General features: G+C 40.6%; 1 protein-coding gene across 2 annotated transcripts; it reads right to left on the minus strand.

The window, feature by feature from the left end:
- Positions 1-3,255: 3,255 nt before the first annotated feature.
- On the minus strand, positions 3,256-15,583 carry SNRPC (small nuclear ribonucleoprotein polypeptide C). 2 transcript variants are annotated; one of them, XM_082415088.1, is made up of 6 exons: positions 15,456-15,583; positions 15,057-15,099; positions 9,966-10,074; positions 7,561-7,650; positions 6,196-6,300; positions 3,256-3,599 (listed from the first exon to the last, which is right to left on the minus strand). In XM_082415088.1, exons 1-6 carry the CDS (start codon positions 15,461-15,463, stop codon positions 3,475-3,477), a joined length of 480 nt encoding a protein of 159 aa, XP_082271214.1. In that variant the 5' UTR covers positions 15,464-15,583; the 3' UTR covers positions 3,256-3,474. The 2 variants fall into 2 exon arrangements, with proteins under 2 accessions (XP_082271214.1, XP_082271215.1); XM_082415089.1 differs by lacking the exon at positions 15,456-15,583 and adding an exon at positions 15,213-15,394.
- Positions 15,584-25,314: the final 9,731 nt, after the last annotated feature.

A 25,314-nucleotide genomic window follows, 5' to 3' on the forward strand; every position in this document is an offset into this window, starting at 1 on the left:
ATAGTAATTTACTAAATAAATTACTATGAGTAATAGTGATTTAGTAGTATTAGTAAATAGTAATTTACTAATACTAATTTACTAATAGATCACCTTAGTAAAATTACTAAGGTAGGCCAGGCTTTTTTCTTCTGTTCACCAAGTGACAGATACCATCTGACTGAAGCTATGTAATTGGGACAAGCACTTAATCACCACTGGACTTTTTCCATACAGGATGACCAAGTTAGCCTGTGGTTCTATGCAAGGATCCCATTTCTCATGCAGCCTGGAATCAAGAGGCCTGGCATTATGACAAACCATTAAAGCCATGCAGTAGACATGACAGCTTGGACTTCTTTATTTTTTTTATACACAAGTTCTTATTATCCATTTAATACATATTTGTGTATATATGTCAATCCCAATCTCCCAAATCATCCCACCACCAACCCCCCACCACCACTTTCCCCCCTTGGTGTCCATACGTTTGTTCTCTACATCTGTGTCTCTATCTCTATTTCTGCCCTGCAAACCGGTTCATCTGTACCATTTTTCTAGGTTCCACATACATGCGTTAATACACGATATTTGTTTTTCTCTTTCTGACTTACTTCACTCCATATGACAGTCTCTAGGTCCATCCACGTCTCTACAAATGACCCAATTTCGTTCCTTTTTATGGCTGAGTAATATTCCATTGTATATATGTACCACATCTTCTTTATCCGTTTGTCTGTCGATGAGCATTTAGGTTGCTTCCATGACCTGACTATTGTAAATAGTGCTGCAATGAACACTGGGCTGCATGTGTCTTTTTGAATTATGGTTTTCTCTGGGTATATGCCCAGTAGTGGGATGTCTAAAACCAGATGTCTAAAGGCATAAATGAATAGCAGCAAGTTTATCTTCTTTATAGCCTCTTACAAAGGAAATGTCTTATGATCATTCATTATAATAATAGTTTGCCCTAGGAGTTAATAAACAAAATAAAAAGAACCTTCCTTAGAACTATTTATTCCTACTTTTGTTCACTGTAGTTAAAACTTGTTAAACTTTTAAGTCATCATATTGTTTTTCTGAAGCTATGTAAAACACTTTCTTCAAAGACTAGAAATGTTTCTAGGGTGGATGTTCAACCTTAAAAACATACTGTGGAAAAAGCTTCCTTTTAGGAAAACCTGGGTTGTTTTCTGTGGATCCACAGGCTCTTTACCTTGAGCCTCACAGAGCTACACAAAACAGAAACTTGCTGAGTCACACATAAGCTCACTTGGCACGGTTTCCCCTAACAAACCCTTAAGTCTGCAGAAGATTTTAAAAACAAATCTGAGCTATAAAAGACAGACATATAAACTATCAATTTATGAGACTTAAGTCCTCCTTAAAAAGATGTGACAATAAAAAACTAAAAAGCAACAAGTAGTCCTGGCAGAAGCTCAGACTAGGAAGTTGACTCAGCTCCTACAGAGGCTGAGCATAAAGATCATCTCACTGTAAGGATATCTATTTCTAACCTCTTGTTTACCTAGATATGGTGATTTATTTGCCTAAATTAGCTTCTCTTCAAAATATTCATGAGTTTCTAGGGAAAAAAGTAATCTACCCATTGTCATTTCAATTTCTAGCTACAAATCTTTTCAAAATTATAGACACATACATAGAGTTATACTTTTTGGTTTTTTTATTTTTAAAATATTTATTTATTTATTTGGTTGTGCCGGGTCTTAGTTGCAGCAGGTGGGCTCCTTAGTTGTGGCATGCGAACTCTTAGTTGCAGCATGCATGTGGGATCTAGTTCCCTGACCAGGGACGGAACCCGGGCCCCCTGCATTGGGAGCTCAGAGTCTTAACCACTGCGCCACCAGGGAAGTCCCCAGAGTTACAATCTTGAGTAAAATAGATCCTAAGACAGAGTTTGCCAAACCCACTAATAATAATCAAAATTTCCTAGGGAGCTTTCCCAAAACGCAAACTTCCTAAGCCCTAAACCAGATATATAGAATCAAAATCTGGCACCTTTATTTTGGAAAAGGTCCTCCATTATTCTGATCACCAGGCCAGGTTGTAAACTGTTGGTTTAGGGCACCCTCTGCCCATCACTATAACAATAACCTCAGATGGGAAAGGTGGCTTCTTTTGTTTTTTTTTAAATAGCTAATGATTCAAAATCCAAAAGATACAAAAAGGTGGCAAACCTTTCTCCTTCATCCCTGTCCCCCAGCCACCCATTTACTCTTCATGGGCAACCAATATCACCAGCTGCTGATCTGTCCAGAGATCCTTTAAGCACACACAGGCACATACAGGTATATCCTTTACAAAAGGATAGCAGCAAACAATACATTGTTATGTGAACAAACCAAAGTGCAGGACAATGTGTATCTTGGAGTTCTTTCCCCATCAGTATAGAACTTCCTTATTCTGTTTCAACAAGCATGGTACATGCCACTTTGTGGATGTAACATACTTGATAAATCAGTCCCCTTTCACTGGACACCTATGTGATTTCCAGTCTCTTGCTATAACGCATAATCTTGTACACAAGTCATTTCATACATGTTCAAGTCTATCTGTAGGATAAATTCCTAGACATAGAAACGCTATGTCGAAGGATACAAGTATTGTAATTCTGAGCGATACTGCCAAATTGCCCTCCCCAGAGGTTATACAATTTTCACTCCCACTTGTAGTATGAAATAGGAATTTAGATTTTACACTGAGCTGAATATGAACAGTGGCGATGGCTTACTTTCTAGATGCCTCCCTGAAAACATCCTCCTTTTATAGCCTAGTAACAAATAACATTCTGTAAACACCTTCTGCACCATGAAAATCTGCATAGTTTTTCCATTACTAATAGAACATTTTCTGACTATTTGAAGTCCAAGAAAAAGAGGAGCTGAGTGAAAGGAGGTTAAGGCAATTCTTGCTGCTGTTAGCTGACATGCACTCACCGTGAAGCCTTTTTCCCTACTTTAGCATAAAAGAATTAAAAATTTCCACTTGCTACACAAAGCATTATTAATGTGAAAAGTTAACCAGGTGCTGTTTATTATTTTAATCAACAAAAGCTCTACAAGTGTTGGATTTACCAGTTTTTGCACAAGAGAACTTTACTAAATAAAGACAAGGTGCCCAAAGGGACCCACTCTACAGCTAAGGGAAAAGAAGTCATACAGAGGGCATGCTGAAGAAAGCATGAGCTAGAGAAACACAACTGGACTCTCCTTTAAAATACAAAAAGAATACAGAAGGGAGAAAAAAGGGAACACATTTTTAACTAAAAGAATTGACAATTTTATTTTCACATTTCACAATACAAATGAAAATTGCTTTTTTTGTCCCACCACTCCCCTCCAAAACTACTCTCTCTTTGATAGGAAGGGGGAGCAAGTCTTCCTTGTCATCCTGTTAGAAAACATCCCGAGTCACAGCACCATGATCTCCTGGTGAAGTAATATAAAACTGATATAAAGAGGCTCCCCAATCTCCTTATCTGTCTGGTCGAGTCATTCCTGGCCGGGTGGGCACCATCATGGGACGGGCAGGAGGTCTCATCATTGGGGGCCCAGGCATCATTGGCATGTGGCCTCCCATAGGCGGCCTCATTCCAGGAGCTGCAGGTAAAACAAAGAAAAGGAAAAAAAAAGTCAAAAATACTACTTAGGAGAGCTTGATGGGACTTCAATTAAAGACAAAAAAGTAGCCCCCCCCTGCAAAATGCTGGAAAAAAGACATACTTGACAGAAGAAACGCAACAAATTCATCACATCTGTAAATTACTTAGACATTCTCAAACAAAAAACAAAAAGGTCAAAACAAGAACCATATGGGAATCATGATCTAATGATAGTAAGGGGGAAACTATTAATAGACTGCTTTCCAGAAATCACCAGGGACTAGTTCCCTAAATTGACCTTTTTTCTCACTCAGGGAAATTCACAACTAAGTCACATGTTACTCAGTCAGCTCTTTTAATCAGTTCTATCCATCATATAACCAGGAGCTATTTCATGAATGTACACAGGCACAGAGGACAATCTTACCACTAAGCGTTTGTTCGGAGTTGTAGGAAAGGTGAGCAGGAGGCCCATGCTGAGAACCTGTTAGTAACCATACTTAGCTCAAGTCAAGAAAAATAATAGGCAATAATGTGATTTATAACAATTAGCACACACACACAAATCTGATTTTTCTAATACATTTCAGAAACTATTAATGAGTTTTTTTAAAGTGTCCCATCAATACAACAGCCAAATAAATGAGTCAGGGAAGGGAGGGCAAGCAGACAGGTGAGGTTTGGGGAGGAATACAGGCAGCTTCACGGGAGTGGTAATGTTCTACTTCCTCAGCTGGGTGGTGGGTTCATGGTATTAATTGTATTACTATGCCTTATAATTTTCATGTTACATATCTTCTTTTTAAATATCAAATTTTACCTAATTATTTATTTTCAACTAAATCATTTTGATTAAAGGCTTGCAATAAATGCTTCAAGAGAAAACTAAAGTTGAATACAGCCTTATCACAAAAAGTAAAACACAAGTATATGCAAAAACACAAAATCCAATAGGTACAGAATTAAGATAAATTTCAACAGAAACAGAAAATACTAAAACTTCTAAATATCTTATTAAAAAATCCCTCCATAACATAACCTGTATTCAGCATTTCTTAGAAGAAACTGATCTAGACCAAAGACTGAAAATGAGGGCCCTGAAAACTTTTTCTTTGGTCTCCATAATGCCTTAAATCTTAATTAGTTGTCAACATTGGCAATTACTATGTCTTGTTACTAATAAGTAATTCTAGACTTCTTTTTTCATCTTTTTATTGTGGAAATGTTCAAACATACACAAGCATAGAAAAAAGAATATAATGAACATCCATGTACCCATCAACCAGCTTAAACAGCAACCTTGTTTTATCTTATCCCCACCCATTCTTATCCCTGCCCACCCCCCAGCTACTCAATTATTTTAATGCAAATCCCATAATTTTATTATTTTATCCTGGCTAAAAACAACAACAACAACAAAATACTCAGGCAAATTGGCAACACTAAGCCTGTATTCTCAAATGTCAACCACAGGTTGACGCTGAGTTCTAGAAGGCTTCTTTATATGTGACAAGCATTCCCCAATTCACATCCCTAACGCCTCTAGGAATGTGAATCTGTGATCCCAATTTAAGAATGCAAAAGACATCTGAATCAGTTAGATTGTGTTTTGGATTCACAAGCCAGTAAGGCAGGAATTCTCTTTATCTAAACTCTCCCACCCCTAAGTGATACCCACAGCAGGCATACTGAATGTTTCTGGCCAGGAAGCTACTCTAATGCCTTTGCACCTTGTCTTACCAGTTGAGTTGTAGGCTTCTTATGTCATTTGTAGTTACTCTAATTACATAATGTAATTATTCTGCAAACTGATGAAATATGAATGTAGAGAAAGAACTATTTCTATAAAAACTAAGCTGATAATAAGAAAGACTCAGGCAAATCATCCCCCAAAAGTACTCACAAATTTGGTAAGCGAAACGATCATAAAAAATAGAAATTAAATTGCCTCACAAGGTCTCTAACCACTTCACAGAAAATGAAACTGAAGTTGGTAAAGGATGCATTATGAGTATGGCTTTCTGGTTTATGCAAGAAATATACGGTGTTCCAGTCAGTAGACTCATTCTCAAAGCAAAGGCCCTGACCATGTATCAGAAAACTCTGCAAATTAATGTACATTTATGTTTATGTTAAAATAAAATGTTTGAGGCATAAGTTTTTTCCCCTTCCTGAATAAAAGACTAACTACCAGGCCTAAGGCCTTTTTCATAAATACTAATTAACCTAGTTAACCTGCAAGATTAAATCAGCAATAGGCGGTAGCTCTGCTCCAAATCAAAACCAAGAAAAGCAGCAGCACAAATATATATCTACCCTTCTCCACATTATAAATGGCCAAAAGTCAGGAGGGGGTGAGGAAACAGGAGGGACAGAGGAGAAGGAAAAAAGAGGCAGTCTTATCCTGCTTTCAGTTGTACAAGGTCTTTGGACACCATCCAATTACACTGATAAACCAAGTATTTCTTTTTATCATTATAGATTCACCAAATGTAATTTGCTGCAATACATTTAGACAGCTAATTAAGAATTCTATTTAAATGGAAAGCTAAAACACAATGGAGCATCCAAGAAGGAAAGAGATTCAAACTTACCAGGTCCCACTGGCATCATCCCAGGAGGAGGAGGGCCCATCATTGGCATCATGGGAGGGCCCCCCATGTGGGGTGCTGGCATCATCCCAGGGCGAGGAGGACCCGCTGAAATAAAGAATGGGGCCTGAGGCTGAGATATGCTTGTATATTAACATTCTCTCTTCTCAATGAAATAGGGCCTCGTGATCTGGCCCAAATTCTGTAACAGTTCTGTAACTTCTTATGGTTTCTTTTATAACAGCAGATTCACAAAAATCAGTGGGCTACAAAACTTTAGTTACATTATGACTAAAAAACAAGAACAAGCCTGCCTAGACAGAAGTGTAAAATAAAGATAAGTTTCCGAGGTTAAAAAGATTCCAACAGTTTAAATTTTTAAAAGAAGGGTATTATACCCCTGATGAACTTAAGCCACAAGTACCTAATTTCAGATCTTTTTTTTTTTTTTTTCCAATCAAAACCTAGGTTTAAGAGAGTCTTTGGAAATACGAAAATGTTCTGCACAGATATTCCTGAACAATAACAATATGGAACAACTTAAATGTCCAACAATAAGCAAATGGTGAGACTAATTATGTACATTCATACCACTGACTATTCTACCATTAAAAATAATGGAGTTGAGTGCCAGCCAGTCAGGATCGAGTAGGAGAGAGAGCCTGTGAGCCTGATCAGGTCCCAGGATGGCAGGATTCCAAGAAGGGTTTGGTGGGTCACTAGTGGTCTATCTGCATTAGTGTGCAACTATTATAAACAGCCTACTTCTCTGTGTTTATATCCATGATAATTTACAGGACTGAGTTCAGGTCTGAGTTCAATTTTAATCTGAATCCTTCCAGAAGGGCCAAAGAACTTATGGCCTAGTTGCTCAATGTCCTCCTGTCTGTCATGCAGAAACAACACACGTTCCCAGAGAGGAGAGTCCTTTGATCCACTCCTCTTTTAACTATGCAATTTTTGTCTTTCACAGGTATATATATTGGTTTTAGATGAGTTACAAGGTTGGGAGAGAGACTGAGGAGTTTATCAGCTACATCAATCCTCCAGTGTTGTATTCATAGCAGTAAACAACTCAGCAGCAATACCTCTTTATACATCAGCTCATCTAATCACAGGTACATTCTTAGCTTTCCATTGACTCTATCTCAGACCCACTTGAGATGCCACAAATATAATACCCTAATAATAAGGTAATCAGAAGGTAACTCTAAAGATATTTCAGAAATTATACCACTGAAGTTGTTTTCTATTACTGCCTATGTATTCATTTAATGAACATTTGAAAGCCAACTGTGAGATAATCTAACAAAATCAAGGATAATCTGCCCAGTTACACCCCTTAAGATAAAAACTTTATAAACTTACGGAGGCTGGGGGGAGGTGGAATCATTGCCCCTGCAGGAGGAGGAGCAGAGAATGGAGTAGGAGGTATCTTTCCTTGTTGGAATGCAGCGGCTTTGGAGAGTGAGAAAAAAAACAACAAACAGTGAATGAGAATTCAACAACCCATTTATTTACTAAAATAACCACTTTCGTTTAAATTTTTAACTGTCCCATTATTTCACTCTAAAAAGCATTCATCTAAGATTACTACATCATGGTCTCCACAGTTTTTAAATCAACTTTAGGTACTCACAAGCTAAAACTGCAATTAATTGGTTTACTGATCTGGGTTTTTTAACCTGTTTTTATTTCATCAGCATTCCTGTGGATGAATTAACTATGAGAGACTAGTTAACTATGAGTGAAAACCTCCCACCTATAAATGTCTTACCAAAGAGCAGCAGTCATCTTTAATCTGTACATGTAGTTTACACTCAATTCAAACTGCTCATAGTTTTGTTTAAAAAATGTGTGATAACTGCCCAGAGGCCAGGCTTTGTAAAATTTCAATCCTTCCTATATATGCTTTCCTCCATAAAAACAAAACACCATTTTGGTTTACCTGTTTTGAAATTAATGCACTGAGGTAAGAGATGTAAAAGAAAGATTTCAAAGCAAGAGCCTGCTCCGAAGGAGATTATGATCTTGAAAAAATGTCCAATAAAATTACCTTTTAATTTTTCTTTCAGACAATATGAGGCACAAATGAAAACAAAAGAAACTGAAGATTGTTTATATTTGCTTTGGGAAAGGAGTCATACATAAATACTAAAATACACACTCAAAAAGTCTATTCCTGAATTTGTTAGCCCTTCCCAATTCAGTGCAGCCTGCAGCCCAGACACTCTCCCATTCCACTCCAACCCCACAAGTGCAAAGGAGATCAAATTACTCAAGTAGATCACTGGTAATTCATGAGAACCAGATCCAAAAAATGACCTAGAGTAGAGATTTATGAACAGCTATCATATTCCTCCAAACAGAGCGTGTGCTCTCTAAGGGATCACATCCTCCAGCAAAAGCCTTTTCCAATCAAAAGTCACCTCCCACACGTTGTGTAGGACAGCTTGTAAAGGCTGAAGAGGGAGTGGCTAAGTAGCGGACTCAACATCAACATAATCCTGAACATGATGAGGTATGCCCCCAAGGGCTTGCTTCTTATCCTGTAAAAGTCTTTCATCAAAAACATTTACTCATCTTAAAATATTCGGCTGAGCACAAAAAATAACAAACATAATGCTAACCTTTAATGCAAGAAACTTCTAACATCTTTTCAAATAGAGAAAATGATTACATTATATTTTTTCCCAAATGCAATGAGACAATGTCTGAGATTTGCTCCTTAATAATCCAGGAGGGGAAAGGGAGTAGATTGCCTCAACAAGGGGCAATTCTGTCCCTTTGGGAACACCGGGCAATGTGTGAAGATATTTTTAGTCACAACTGGGCATTGCTATTGGCATCTAGCGGGTATAGGCCAGGGTTGCTGAACAGTCTACAATGCACAGGACAGCCCCCAACAAAGAATTATCAGGCCCCAAATACCAATAGTGCTAAGTTTGAGAACTTTAGTATAAATGAAACAAGACTGCCGCAGCAGGGTGATGCGGGTATGGCAGCCATGGAAGGTTTATTCTCTAAAGTTCTCCTTCTATTGTGCTTAAAATTTTCCATGATAGTTTTGCTTTTTTTAAAAAAAAAATAAAATCACACCACAATCAAAGTCCACACTTGCCTGCCAGTTCTGGGTACAATGAACGATTAGGAAAGGCCATGTTTCAAATACACCAGGATGATCTAACATAAAAAATGCAGTATCTCTTTCTGTCAGTGCCTTGGACCCAACTATCCTAAACACAAAAATGTTCTTAATTAAACAAAAAGAGTATGGCATGTATGGCAGGGTTCCAAAACATACCCAAACTATTCTGTCACATCAGTTACTTCCTTTGTGACCAGTTATCTTTGCCAGGACAACAAAGAATAAAAGTCTCTCAAACTCTTCAAAGAGAGCTACAAACTCACCCCCACCTTTTCCTATTACTACCGGAAAACAGATCTAAAAACCATGGCTCACTACAAACGAGGTTCTGCATAAATGTGCTACAAAATCTGGTCCACATCAGTAGTGAAATATTAGGCAACTCATTCTTCTCTGCCTAAATTCCCAGTCTAATCAATACCTGATTGCTCTAACCTCAAAAATTAATATTAATGTTTTCCTATATCCCTGGGAAACCAATGACCTTCCACTTCTTTGATTCAGCACATCAGAATGCTCCTATTTATCATTCAGAATGAGTTGCTTCTGTGAAAAACAACAGAGAGACAGGGACGAGAAAGAATGGGACCATTCTACCACATCAGAACAAGAGACTGAAACGCACTTGTTTTGTCAATCAGGCTCTGAGCCTGCTCTTCCATCCATTTCTGATAGTAGTCTTTCACATTCTCTTTGTGTTTCCTACCACTGCAGTGTGTCTTTCTCACAGATGGCTGTAAAACAAAAGGTTGTATCAGTCAGAGAAACAAATATCCAAAACCAGAAATTTTTTAAAGCCTTATATTTTAATAGGTAGCCTGGCTACCTCTAGCAGCCTTAGCTGGTGCCAAAGCATCACTTAAAAACATTATCCAGCAACGTACTGTAGTAATTTACCTACTGTATTTATTATCTAAACCAGGGGTCAGAAAACTATGGCCCATGGGCCAGCCACCTGATTTTGTGCAAAAAAAGTACTGGAACACAGTGGTATTCATTTGTTTATGTATAGTCTATGTCTTGTCTCTACAAGAGCAGAGTTGAGCAGTTGCAACAAAGACTGTATGGTCCACAAACCCAAAATAATTACAAGCTGGCATTTGAAGAAAATGTTTACAATCCACTGATCTAGAAAACAGTATCATATAATGCCCTTTCTTAGGCTATTCTACAGCAAAATAATATAGCTTATATACATTTAAATAACACTGTTTATGGGAATATATTCTTTTAAAGGACCATGGGTCTAGACTATAGACTCCATGTGAATCACACACAGACCTTTGTCTCTAGCCCACTAATCCTTTTGTTCTTTCTTTAACAGTTTTATTGAGGTAAAACTGACATAAGGGGCTTCCCTGGTGGTGCAGTGGTTGAGAATCTGCCTGCCGGTGCAGGGGACACGGGTTCGAGCCCTGGTCTGGGAAGATCCCACATGCCGTGGAGCAACTAAGCTGGTGTGCTACAACTACTGAGCCTGCGTTCTAGAGCCCGCGAGCCACAACTACTGAGCCCGCAAGCTGCAACTACTGAAGCCCATGCGCCTAGAGCTCGTGCTCCGCAACAAGAGAACCCACCGCAACAAGAAGCCTGTGCACTGCAACGAAGAGTAGCCCCCACTCACCACAACTAGAGAACAAAAGCCTGCACGCAGCAACGAAGACCCAATGCAGCCAAAAATAAAATTAATTAATTAATAAAAAAATAAAAATCACAAGGTTATTGGGACTTCCCTGGTGGTCCAGTGGCTAAGACTCCACACTCCCAGTGCAGGCAGCCTGCGTTCGATCCCTGGTCAGGGAAGTAGATCACACATGCCGCAACTAAGAGTTTGCATGCCACAACTAAAGATCCCACATGCCACAACCAAGACCCGACACAGCCAAATAAATAAATTTTTTTTTAAATCACTAGTATGTATAAAATAGATAACATGAGAACCTGCTCTATAGTCACTCTACTTCACTTCGCTGTACAATAGAAACTAACACAACATCGTAAAACAACTATACCCCAATAAAAAAAAGTTAAAAAAATTTAAAAAAATAAAATGGTTGGTTCTACTGGAAAAAAAAAAAAAAGAAATTAAAAAAAAAATCATCCACTGCATGCAACTCAATTGTCGGGAAGGACATTTGAATTTTTTTTAAATTTATTTATCTATTTTTGGCTGTGTTAGGTCTTTGTTGCTGTGCGTAGGCTTTCTCTAGTTGCAGTGAGCGGGGGCTACTCTTCGTTGCGGTGCGCGGGCTTCTCACTGCGGTGGCTTCTCCTGTTGTGGAGCATGGGCTCTAGGAGCATGGGTTCAGTAGTTGTGGCTCGCAGGCTCTAGAGCACAGGCTCACTAGTTGTGGTGCACAGGCTTAGTTCTTCCACGGCATGTGGGATCTGCCTGAACCAGGGCTCGAACCTGTGTCCCCTGCATTGGCAGGTGGATTCTTAACCACTGCACCACCAGGGAAGCCCCAGGACATTTGAATTTTCACAGAAGAAAAATAAGAAAATAAACCCTTTACCTACTTAAAAAAAAAACAACAATCACAAGGTTATTATCTTCTGTTTATGCTTAAAGACTTGTCTCAAAACACATAGATGGTAAGCAGCAAACTAAGGCCTGGAATCCAGATCTCATTCAGATGCTCCTCACAGCTGCCTTCCTCCCTCCTAACTCTCTTCTCGTGACTGCTTCAGCAGCAGCATATACGACCAACGTCGTGTGAGCAAAACTGTCTTTTTTATGGTCTGTATCTCAAAATACTGTTCCCTGTCTCCCAACCACTGTTTACACTAATACAACAACGATGCCTTAAGCTTAATAACAAAATCATGCTTAAGAACCAGCAAAAGCTCAAAAGATAAAGCACTGAATGTTTTATACAGTCATACTGAACGTTTTATACATTTCAAAGTCCACCACAAGGACTGCTTCAATCACTATGGAAACTTCCTATTTTCACAAGGTATCATGTTAGAACAGCAGTATTACAAGGATTCCTGACATTTCTCATAAAGAGATATTTATTATAAAGAGAGACTTTTCCATTCTCTGAATTCTAGTATTAGCAAGATGAGTGAGTATATGACAATATAGCATTGGAAAAGGGTAGAAAGTCATAGCCCCCCATACCAACAACTTCAAAAAATTATGACTAGGGGTTTGACCTAGAGAGGGGGTTAGGGACAGAAAACCAAAACAAAACAAAAAGATGGGGGATCTATAGGCAAGCTACTACCACTACCAACTTACTGGAGGAGTCTCCTCCAGGACAATCTATAATAATATTTAGAACTATTAGTTCTTCAAGAGGAACCACCCTACTTACATGTTCCACAAATCTATTAATGCTGAACTACATCTAACCATGTGTTAGAAAAAATTCCAAATGAAGTGACAACAGAGAAATTATTGGCTAGGTTCTTGCAGCTACTATTCAAGATGACATCATGATCGAGTTCTAATTTCATCAGGTCTCTGCAGAAGCAGCAAAGTAGAGAGCTGCAATTCTGAAGGTATGGCTCACAGACACCACTCAAAGTGCAAGACAGACCAGTGAATTTTAATGTTAAAAGAGCGTATGACATGGTTTCAGATTCCACACTGCAACTAGCCATGTGCTGAGTTTTGGTGCAATAATATAAAGTAATAAAGAATATCCACGATTGTCTAAAAATGCTATTAAAGTACTCCCATATCCATGTGAGGCTGGATTCATCATATACTTCAACCAAAACACAGTGCAACAGATTTAAAGTAGAAGATGAGAATCTGCCAGCTTCCATTAAGTCAGATGTTACACAGGATTCCAAAAATGTTAAAATGCCATTCTTCGTACTGAATTTTTTTGTTTTGGAAAATAGCTATTTTTCACTTTTAAAGTGTTATTTGTATTACAAGTAAAAAGTCTGTTATCATTACCTTTAAATGAATTAATAAGCATTTTTAAGTTTAAGTTTTAACTTCAAATACAGAAAATTTTAATGGATATAACCCACTTTTTTTCTTTTTGAATAATCCAGTAATTTTTAAGAGTGTAAAGGGACCATGAAACAAAAAAAGTTTGAGAGCTGCTGGCATAGAAGCTCTGGAGTTAGACCTCCTAGCCTCATCTTCCAGCTCTATACAACTTACTGGTTTTGTAACATCCAGTCAGTTATTTATTCACACTGTCTCAGTTTCCCCCTTTGTAAAATGGGAGATAACACCAACCTCATAGGATTATCATGAGCATTAAACAAAATGATACATGGAAAGCATTTGGAACACTGCCTGACATACAATAAATATTCAATCTTAGTCGCTGTTATTATTTGTTAAGCAGTTTTTAATCAAATCAAAGTATTCGGTTTAAAATTTAGGCATTTCTTTCCAATTTAATCAGTCAAACATTTAAGAGCCTTGACACAACGAAATATTTGAACTTCAGAACGTTTTCCTAGAATTTTTACTTGTCATATAAATTTTTTTCATCTTTAAACTTGCTAAAGCTTTATTATTTCGGGTCTCCATTGAAAACACTGACTGATGGAAGACTAATAACTTTGAATTATGAAGACAGTTACAGGAAGAGTGGAAAAACAAACACCCCAAAGTATTTTCTCCAAGCATTAGCCCTTAAACCTTAGCAAGATGAAATGCACAAATTACAAAATTTTGTAAAAATCTAATTTAGGGAGTTCCCTGGTGGCCTAGCAGTTTGGATTCCGGGCTTTCACTGCTGTGGCCTGGGTTCAACACCTGGTCAGGGAACTGAGATCCCACAAGCCGCACAGTGCAGCCAAAAAAAACCCCTAATTTATTACATATAAGGTTTTTCTCAGGTTTCCTTTTATTAAAAAAATAACTTGGGCTTCCTTGGTGGCGCAGTGGTTAAGAATCTGCCTGCCAATGCAGGGGACACGGGTTCGAGCCCTGGTCTGGGAAGATCCAACATGCCGCAGAGCAACTAAGCCCGTGTGCCACAGCTACTGAGCCTGCGCGTCTGGAGCCTGTGCTCTGCAACGGGAGAGGCCGCGATGGTGAGAGGCCCGCGCACCGCGATGAAGAGTGGCCCCCACTTGCCGCAACTGGAGAAAGCCCTCGCACAGAAACGAAGACCCAACACAACCAAAAATAAAAGAAATAAATAAATAAAATTTAAAAAAAAAGAAACTAAGTAACATGTTTAAAAAAAAAAAAAACTTTGAGCTATAGCTCACAGATCATACAATTTACAAATTTTAAGTGTACAATTCAACGGGTGTTCGGTATATTCACAGAGCTGGGCAATCATCACTACAATCAATTTTCTTTTTTTTAATTATAGTTGATTTACAATATTATATTAGTTTCAGGTGTAAAAGACAGTGATTCAATATTTTTGTAGATTATGCTCCGTTTAAAGTTACAAAATAATGGCTATATTTCCCCTGTGCTGTACAATTAGCTATTTATACACAGTAGTTTATACCTCTTAATCCCATACCTCTATCTTGCCCCTCTCCACTTCCCTTTCCTCACTGGTAACCATTAGTTTGTTCTCTAAATCAATGAGTCTGTTTCTGTTTTGTTATATACATTCGTTTGTTTTATTTTTTTAGATTCCACATACACGTGATAACACAGAGTATTTGTCTCTGACTGACTTATTTCACTAAGCGTAATACTCTCTAGGTCCATCCATGTTGTTGCAAATGGCAGACATATACGGTTTTTTGAAGCTGAAAAGAAACTACTTACAGAGTCATGGGTGAGGTATGTATCGCAGTAGTCACAATAAAACCTGGAAAGAGAAGGAAAGTAGAGAAAGAGAAAATGACAACCCGTTAATAGATGCCCATCCACTGAGGTGCTATTTATTGAAGGTAAAATAGAAAATAAAATAAAGTAAAAGACCTATTCACGATGCGAAGACATCAAACAAAGCGTCCTGACACAAGCCAAGCTTTTGGGTTGCCTTACGGAGAGTCGACCTCCACACTCGTAAAGGGGTATCTAGAAATCCGGGTCTCCCTTCCTCCCCCAGACCCTCTCGCTCCCCCAGAGGCTCCCGGAGCCAGAACCCGCTCTGTGCTCCCCCGCAGGGCCACAATCAGTGATCGAGACCGCGAACACCCCCAGATTCCGGCCCCTACTCACTTAGGCATGTCGCTCTGCAGGCCTTCGGCAACTCCGTTCCGCGCCGCCCGGAAGTGACGCACACAGTGAGCGCCGACGCGGCGGAAGCGATGAGTCAAATGCGACTGCAGAAGCCCCACCCAGTCATCCAATCCGCCAGCTGCGCTGCGCCTGCAGTACGGCTTTGTCGGCAGAGCGAGGGGTGGGGCTTGTCCTGCTCCTCCCTTCACCTAGAGGAGGGTGGGAGGGGGGAGTATCAAGTGTCCGTGCGACGTTCAGTGCACGCACTTGTGGCTGAGATTTTTGATGCTCCCGGAAGCGTGTCATTCATCCTTTCTTTCGACAGTTATCTAATGAGTGTCTGGTACGTGCCAGGCACTGCTATAAATGCTGAGAAGCCAGCAGTGAACAAAACAGACAAAAATCCTTGCTTTCTTGGAGTTGACATTCGAGTTGGGGAAGACAAATACAGTAATAAAGTCAGTATGTAGTGGGTTAGATGGAGCCACGTGCTATGGGGAGGGAGGGAATGAAGCATGGAAGAGGGGAGTTCAACTTTAAATAAAACAGAAAGCTTGCTGAGAAAGTGACGACTGAGAAATGATAGGTTTCTTAAAGCAAGAAAGCCAGGCGCAAGCCAGTTTACATAGTGTCTCTTTTTTTGAGTCTCATTAACCACTGGAGGTGGCAGAATCCCCAGTTTCAAGTCTCATGGCTGCTTCCTAGCTGTGCTGCATGTGCAAGTTATTTAATCTTTCTGACTCCGTTTACTCATCTGAAAAATATGAATAATAGTTCTTACTTGTAGGCTTTGGGGAAGAATTAGATGTGAAAATGCTTGTAAAGCTTTCAGTGCAATGTCTGTACATACTAAGCCCTCCACAAATGGTAGTTATGGTTCCACAGGAGGAAACTGTTAGAAGAAACTTGTCCAGGGAGTTCCCTGGTGGCCTAGGGGTTAGGATTCCAGGTGAGAAATAGAGTATTTCCTACCATATCAGTAAACAAAGGATGTCACACTCATCAGCAATTGCAGCCACCACTGTTGTGAGCTGGTGAGCCCTGAGGGAACTGAGGAAGGAAAAAATACCTGCCATCTAGCAGCCATCAGATTGTGGCCACTCCCTACAGTGAGCCCTGAGGAAACTCAGGATGTGAAAACACAGGACACTGGCCCCCAGATAGCTGATGTGCATAGCAGAGGAAAGATTTCAGTGAGCCCAGACTCTTGCATCTTCCCATACATAGAAAAGCGCTAAATTCCTTTACTTGGAATATCTGATTTTCTTTAATTAACAATAATCTTTTGATGTTCAGACTACCTGCCCTTTGTTGCAAAACTGCTATATAACTTGGCTCCCTGCCTTGCCTCCTCCGAACAGTTCTCTCAAGGTTACTTGAAATGCTGCCTCCCGGGCTTGAAGTCCTAAAAATTCCCGCTGAATAAAATATAACTCTCAACTTTTAGGTTGTGAATATTTTTTAAGTTGACACAGGCTTTCACTGTCGTGGCCCGGGTTCAATCCCCGGTCAGGGAACTAAGATCCAGCAAGCTGCGGGGCAAGGCCAAAAATAAAAGATAACTTGTCCATAGGGATAACCCGTTCTGGCAACAAGGCCAAACTTCCAGCCTGGTGTATCAGACTCCAAAATGGCCTGACCCCTCTTTCAGAAAAGGGAAATAGTGTTGGGAACTGGGGAGGAGGAGCTTTTGCTTCTTTTGTTCCATATTCTCCGATGGTGGAGTTGCAACCAAAATAATAAAACCTGGTGCTTTATTGGAATATTTACTATGTCCTAGTGAGACAGGAGATAGATGGGCCCCAGGCTGAACAGTGTGGACAGAAACTCCGTAATAGCAGAAACTCCATAAAAGCAGGATGATGGAGGAAGCTGGGCCCTGCCCAGATAAGAGATAAAAGACCACATATTCCTCATTCTTGAAGTCAAGGAGATCTCCCTGACTACACATGCACAGAAAGGCTCCTTGGAGATCAAAAAGGGAGGGGGTGCCACCTCATAGTAAGTGATGCCAACTACCCATAGACCTCTTCACTAGAATCCATCTTGGCTAAGAGGTGCACACGCACACAGGGGAGGACCCTGAGATATACCAAATGCGGACTCAGAACCAGGCAAACAAGATGATTGGACAAAGGAAATCCAGAAGAAATGCCCCATAAAAGTGATTCAAACTGCCATGAGTGTGTGGCTCTCTCTCTCTGAGCCCGCCTGAGTGTCTATCCACACATACTGTACTCTTTTTCCTTGTAATAAACACTTTACTTGCTTCACTACTTTCAATCTCTATGTGGAAGTTCGTATCTTCATAGCTGACGGGTCAGGGCCTTGTCACTGGCCACTGGTCCCTGGTGGTCTAGTGGCTAGGATTCAGAGCTCTCACTGCTGCTGCCTGACCTCAATCTCTGGCCGGGAACTGAAATCCTGCTTCAAGCCACTGTAGGCCAAGGTCACCCTAGATCACTAGGTGCTTTTGTCAACTGACAGAAAATGCAGAGGGACTTCCCTGGTGGCGCAGGGGTTAAGAATTCGCCTGCCTATGCAGAGGACACAGGTTTGAGCCCTGGTCCGGGAGGATCCCACATGCCGCGGAGCAAATAAGCCCGTGCACCACAACTACTGAGGCTGCGCTCTGGAGCCCGTGAGCCACAGCTACTGAAGCCTGCACGCCTAGAGCCCTCAACAAGAGAGGCCACCAAGATGAGAAGCCCGCACCCCGCAACGAAGACCCAACTCAGCCAAAAATAAATAAATAAATTTATTTTTTTAAAAAAAGCTTTGCATATATACATGTATATACATATATATATATATATATATATATATTTTTTTTTTTTTTGGCTGCATTGGGTCTTGTTGCTGTGCTCAGGCTTTCTCTAGTTGCGGAGAGCAGGGGCTACTCTTCGTTGAGGAGTGCAGGTTTCTCATTGCAGTGGCTTCTCTTGTTGTGGGTCACGGGCTCTAAAGTGCAGGCTCAGTAGTTGTGGTGCACGGGCTTCGTTGCTCCGCGGCGTGTGGGATTTCCCAGACCTGGGTTCGAACCCATGTCCCCTGCATTGGCAGGTGGATTCTTAACCACTGTGCCATCAGGGAAGCCCTGCATTTATAGGTTTGAAAAATATTGTGTAATTGCCCTCCATTGTAGCTGTATTTACCTGATAATTAATGAGTTTAATGACTTGAAATCATTTGATTTTGTTTAAACTAATTATCATATTTGGTTCATTCAAGTCCTTTTGGAGTTCACTTGTAAACCAAGCTTATTGCTGGTAGTGAAGCTAGGGTTGATGCTATAATAAGTATAATTTTAGGTTGTTTGTTTGGGATGCTCAGTGTAGGGGTAGCAGGAGGGCAATTTCTAGATCAAACAGGAGGAATGTGATGGCTACTAGGAAAAATTTTATGGAAAAAGTAGGTGTGCTGATTCTATGGAATCAAATCCACATTCATTGGGGCTTGGTTTCTCTGTATAAATATTTATTTGAGGGCATATACAACCTGATAGGTTAAAAAGTCATTGTATTATAATTTTAATTTCTCTTATGAATAAAGTGGAGCATTTTTTCATGTTTAGGAGCCTTAAAGAGTCTGCAGAACCTTCTATGCGTAGACTACCTTTTCATGTCCTTTACCTATTTTGTGTATTATATTGTTAGCCTCATCCTTTTCTTTTGATTTGTAGAGAACTCCATATATAAGGAAATTAACATTGCCTGTAATATGAGTCACAAATATGTTTCCATTTGTTATTTGTCTTTGGCTTTAATTGGGGTGATTTTTATCATGAAAAAATTTCAAAGTTTGTATGTTAGTCAAATGTTGATCTAGGGGCTTCCCTGGTGGCACAGTGGTTAAGAATCTGCCTGCCAATGCAGGGGACACAGGTTCGATCCCTGGTCCAGGAAGATCCCACATGCCTTGGAGCAACAAAGCCCATGCACCACACTACTGAGCCTGCGCTCTAGAGCCCATGAGCCACAACTACTGAGCCCACGTGCCACAACTACTGAAGCCCGCGCACCTAGAGCCTGTGCTCCGCAACAAAAGAAGCCACCGCAATGAGAAGCCCATGAACCACAACGAAGAGTAAACCCCACTCACCACAGCTAGAGAAAGGCCGCGTGCAGCAACAAAGACCCAACGCAGCCAAACATAAACAAATAAATTTATTTTTAAAACTATTAATCTGTTCTTTTACAGTTTCTGGGTTTTACGTGAAGGATTTTCTCTGAGTTTTTTAAAAAAATTCTCTCATATTTTTCCTAGTTCTTTTATTATGTCATTTTTTCATGTTTATATTTTTTATCTATTTGGAATTTGTTTTAAAGTGTGTAATAGGGATCTAACCTAATTTTTCTTTTCATAACAGTAACCCAGTTATCCCTCCCAGCACCAGTTAATGAATAATCCATCACTGTCCCTTCTAATCTGAAATGTTACTTTTATCATTTTCTCTATAAATTCTATCTCATTTCTGAGCTTTTGGTTTGTTCCATTGGTTTGTCTATTAATGTGCCTCTACCAACTGTTTTAATTGCTGTAGCTCATATCTTATCTATGGTTATTTTAATATAAAATATTTTTCAATTACCCAGTTAAATTACATACTTAACTTTATCCTTTCCTAAAAAGAATCTTCCAGCAGTGATAAAGGTGTTACATTTGTCGTGTGGTTGGGCACATCCTCTGATACACTGTTGTATATCCCAGTATGGTAAGGTTGCCAGCTAAATACACAATGCCCAGTTAAATTTGAATTTCAGATAAACAATTAATAATTTTTAGTAGAAGTATGTCCCATGCAATTTTTTTCTATTTCTGGAAATCCAACTATAGGATACTTGATTTTAAAAAATTCTTTTAGGGACTTCCCTGGCGGTCCAATGGTTAAGACTCTCTGCTTCCACTACAGGGGGCATGGTTTCGATCCCTGGTCAAGGGAACTAAGATCCCACATGCCATGTGGCACGGCCAAAAAAAAAAATTATTTTAGTTACATATGACAAAGCCAACTTACATTAGTGTAGGCAGATAGGGATTACAGAGGCCTAGAGAGCTGGGACCTCTAAGGGTAGATTATCTTCAAGTCTGGTTGACCCAGGGTCTCAAATAATTTTACTCGGTCTCTTTCTCTCTACATCTCTCATCTCTGTATGTCTGCTTTTCTTGGTACGTTGGCCTCATCCTCTCACATCGCAGCATGGCTTCCTCCATGCAACCAAGTAAGATAACCTCAAATATCTTCAAAATTCCATTCTTCTAGCACCATAATGCCAAAAGCCAGGCAGGGGCCTGAATGGCCAGGCTTGGGTGAAAAGTCCTTCTTGGGTTGGGATGGGTGGGAAATTGTAACCAACAGTGTCACTTAAACTTCAGGGAGTGAGGGGGGAAGACCCAAGTGTTGGGGGAGTCCTGTTTTTTCTTTTTTTTTAATTAATTAATTTATTATTTTTTTTGGCCGCACCACGCGGCTTGTGGGATCTTAGTTCCCCGACCAGGGATCAAACCTGCGCCCCCTGAAGTGGAAGTGTGGAATCCTAACCACTGGACTGCCAGGGAATTCCTGGGGGAGTACTGTTTTCAAAGGAGAAGTACGGGAAAGCATTCTGGGCCAAAAACGGTATGCACAGCTGCCACTGTTAGTCATATCTAGCCCAGTTTGCAAAGCCCAACTCAAAGAAAATGCCAATTTGAGGTGGTAATTTCCATTTTCACTACCAGAGGACTAGAGTTCTTAGTGCCTTAGCATCCTACACCTCCCCTCACGTCTTTTCCATTGCTTTCCCCAGTGCTAAGGAACAGTAGGTAATATTCAGTTATTCAATATTTATTCAACAAACATTTACTGAGCACCCACTTGGTGTTCAGGTCAATGTTGGCCACTGTTAATGGGAAAATAAATAACACACTGTGCCCACCATCAAGTTTCGTGTAGGAGATAAGATTTCAACAAATAATTATAGCATTATATGGTATATGAATATTCATGAAGAAGTAGTATCGTGTAGTGATAATGAACACAGCTTCTAGATCCAAAGTGCCTATTGCTTTGACCTTGGGGAAGTTGCTTAACCTCTCTGTGTTTTCGCTTCCTCATCTGTAAAATGGGGACAGTAATAGTGCCTACTTCATAGGTTTGTGGCTGTGAGGAGTGAATGAGATAATTTTCATAAAGCATTTAGTACATGGTAAGCACACAGTAACTGATGGGTAGTGTTGGCACTGTCAGTAATAAGAATTGGTACTAAAAACCCAGATCTCTTGAATTCCACATCCAGAAATCCTTCCGGACCACTTCAGAACCACACAAGAGGTGAGCTATGGAATTAGAGGCATTTTCCCTCTCGTTTCCAATTAGAGATTTATATTTTGCAGCTATCATTGGCTGCTGAGTCTTCTATTAGGCACACTTCAGAATCCATAATTCTTAGTTCCAGTCCCAGACCTCAGGGCCCTGAAATTAAGGGGAAAGACTGAAACCTGGAGGTGGACTTGCCTCTGCTCTCTGAGCTGCACTTCCACAGATGTCTCACTGGGGAGGATCTATCATTGTGACCTCGCCCCCTAACTTCTTTTTGAACTGAGACCTCACTACAGTGAAGTGGACTCAGAAAGCTAAAACTTTATCTTTCTTTTTTTTTGGACAGGAAAGTAGGATTTATTGGTGGGCACAAGTAAGGAGGGGACAGCGCCAAGGCTCTCATGAGTGCAGGGGCCGCCAGTTATCCAGAGGACCACGATTAGGGTCCAGAGGACCACGATTAGGAATGTATGTGACCCCACAGCCATCTGGGATGAGCCATTTTCTGCCACCATGTTTTCAAATTCATCCATTTTAAACTTAGTAAATCCCCACTTCTTGGAGATGTGGATCTTCTGGCAGCCAGGGAACTTGAACTTGGCCCTGCTGAGGGCCTCAGTCACATGCTCCTTGTTCAGTAGCTTGGTGCGGATGGACATTATGACTTGCCAATGTGGACCCTGGCCACTGTGCCCTAAGGCTTTCCAAAGGCACCGCACATACCTGTCTGGAGCCTAGACTGGGGACAGCATGCCAGTCATGAATGTCCACTGGAAAGGGCTGTCTCCAAGACCCCTTAGGGCAACCCATACGGGCAACAGGCTGCGTGCACTACCAAGGAGGCTGCTGTTTGCAGCCATTGCACACCGGGTCCCCATGGGGAAAAGAGCACAGTCTGCTTAATTGGCTGCAATAAAACTTGATCTTTTGTTTGGAAACAACAGCAGAACATAGGGCCCCATTTGTGGAAGTTCACGCCAGGCCCCCCAGAAGGGTGTAAACACAGCTATGGCTGGGAACTCATGGCTGTGGCTGGTGAGAGCAAGGGGAGTTCCTGAGGACCTCACCCAACATTTAGCCCATTCTACCCTGCAGGTGAAATCAACTGGGAGGTGATGGAGCTCCTGTTTTCCAAGGCCAATGACTGGAGACGAGGCTTTCACCACCTAACCTGGGCAAGTGAGAACAACAGTAGGACCATAATGAGGGTGCCCACCTGGCACCTACGGGATGTCAGCAGACCCCATCCATTTTTGCCTGGCTGAGTGACGAGAAATAATTATTTATTAGTTCTGTTGTGATTGTCTTGCCTCCTTCACAGAAAACAAAGGGTTCAGTGTTGGGAATAGAGAAGCCCAAAGTCCTAGGGCCTGAGGAGCAAGTTCTTTTTTTGAACCTCTTCATTAATTGAAGGCTGTTGGACCAACAGGCCATGGTATCAGGAGGAAGCTGTGTCAGCCACTAATCACCAAGGCAGAAGAACAGGTTTGTCGGGGTGGTTTTGAGTAGCTCCTTATTAAAAAAGGGTTATTATACTCTAATAAAGATGTTAAAAACAAATAAAAATTAAAAAAATAAAAAAGAGTTATTACTCACTCTTAGAATGTCTTCTCTTAGACAAATACGATATTTTCCCTGTGAGCCCATTTTATTGGCACAGGAAGCTTTCAGTCTGACTCTAGGGGGGGCAAACTGGAAAGCTGGAAACAGAAACATAAGTGGCCTCTTTGTGGCTTAATACTCCAGAAGGACCTGAGGTCATGGTTCAAAATGAGACACGCGTGCACGCGCACACACACACACACACACACACACACACACACACACACGCACCCCATTCTGCTGTCCCCGGGCATGTTGTTTTTAGTGACGTGGCTTTTACTGGAGAAAGGGGAAGCTAACATTTACTAAAGCACCTAGTCTCTGTCACCAATAAACACTGTGCTTTCATTATATTATCTGATGGGATTTGATTTTGAGGATTTTTTGGTAATAAGGAAACCGATACCCAAAGAGGTGATGTGATCTGAACAAAATACCTACTTAATACATGGCAAAGACAGGAGCTGAATCCCGATAGAGTCCAGTGCTTACACTCTTTCCGTTGAACACACTGCCTGTACATCTGAGACCTTCACAATCTCTGCCTGAGTGTAAGCCCCTCCCAGTAACTCCCTTACTGCAATGGATGAACCTGATTTATTCAAATATGTACTTCAAAGCACCAAGTACTACAAACCCCCAGCTGGAAGGCCTTCCACATAAAAGGAGCAGCTCCACTAAAAGGTGAACCTTATTGTGTGTAATTTATACTTTAGTAAACCTGACTTTTATTAATTTATCGCTGTGTTGGGTCTTCGTTTCTGTGCGAGGGCTTTCTCTAGTTGTGGCAAGCGGGGGCCACTCTTCATCGTGGTGGGCAGGCCTCTCATTATCGCGGCCTCTCTTGTTGCGGAGCACAGGCTCCAGACGCGCAGGCTCAGTAATTGTGGCTCTCGGGCCCAGTTGCTCCGCGGCATGTGGGATCCTCCCAGACCAGGGCTCGAACCCACGTCCCCTGCGTTGGCAGGCAGATTCTCAACCACCGCGCCACCAGGGAAGCCCAAACCTGACTTTTAAAAAGATGTTGGGGGACTTCCCTGGTGACGCAGTGTTTAAGAATCCACCTGCCAATGCAGGGGACACGGGTTCGAGCCCTGGTCCGGGGAGATCCCACGTGCCTCAGAGCAACGAAGCCCATGCGCCACAACTAATGAAGCCCGCGTGCCTAGAGCCCATGCAACGCAACAAGAGAAGCAACCGCAATGAGAAGCCCGTGCACCGCAACAAGGAGTAGCTCCTGCTTGCCACAACTAGAGAAAGCCCATGTGCAGCATCTAAGACCCAATGCAGCCAAATAAATAAGTAAATAAATAAACTTATATTAAAAAAAAGGTGTTGGATATAACATATTAAAAGCTCCTACAAAACAATAATGAAATGACTATTGACTCAATAGAAAAGTACAAATGGAAACTAAATATAAATGTCTTTCAAACATATGGAAAGGTACTCATCCTCATTCATAATAAAATTAATTCTAATTGAGTCACTCAGATACCTTTTATTACTTACTGGATTGTTAAAAAACCAAATGATTGAAAACTCTTAGAATAGGCATGAATATGGGTAAATAGGAATTATCATACATTACCAGCATATATAAATTGGAACAATTCCTACTGAGGGCAATTTAGCAGTGTCTACCAAAATCCCATGTGTATATACCCTTTGACTCAGCATAGGAATTTATCCTACAGTTTTAGTTGCAGGTGTGCAAAATGATGTGTATACAAGGTTTTTCATTGAAGCAGTGTTTGAAAGAAAGAACAAAAATCTGAAAAGTTAAATGTCTATCAACAAGGCCCTAGTTGAATAAATTGTAAGACACCATAGTGGAATACTATGTAGCTATAGAAAAGAATGAGAAATATCTTTGTGTGATATGGAAAGAAGTGATATGGAAATCTCTCCAAGACATATTGCTGTTTGAAAAAAAGCAAGATGGCAAGCAGTGTT

The sequence above is a fragment of the Balaenoptera physalus genome, assembly GCF_965194825.1.
Source record: "Balaenoptera physalus genome assembly, chromosome: 11".
Taxonomy (NCBI): domain Eukaryota; kingdom Metazoa; phylum Chordata; class Mammalia; order Artiodactyla; family Balaenopteridae; genus Balaenoptera; species Balaenoptera physalus.

Bases quoted from the DNA above. Each gene is read 5' to 3' on its own strand.
- SNRPC (XM_082415088.1), bottom strand. The intron at 10,075-15,056 runs GTAAGTAGTTTC...TTTGTTTTACAG, and splicing joins CATACCTCACCCATGACTCT to CCATCTGTGAGAAAGACACA. The intron at 3,600-6,195 runs GTAAGTTTGAAT...TTTTACCTGCAG, and splicing joins GATGATGCCAGTGGGACCTG to CTCCTGGAATGAGGCCGCCT.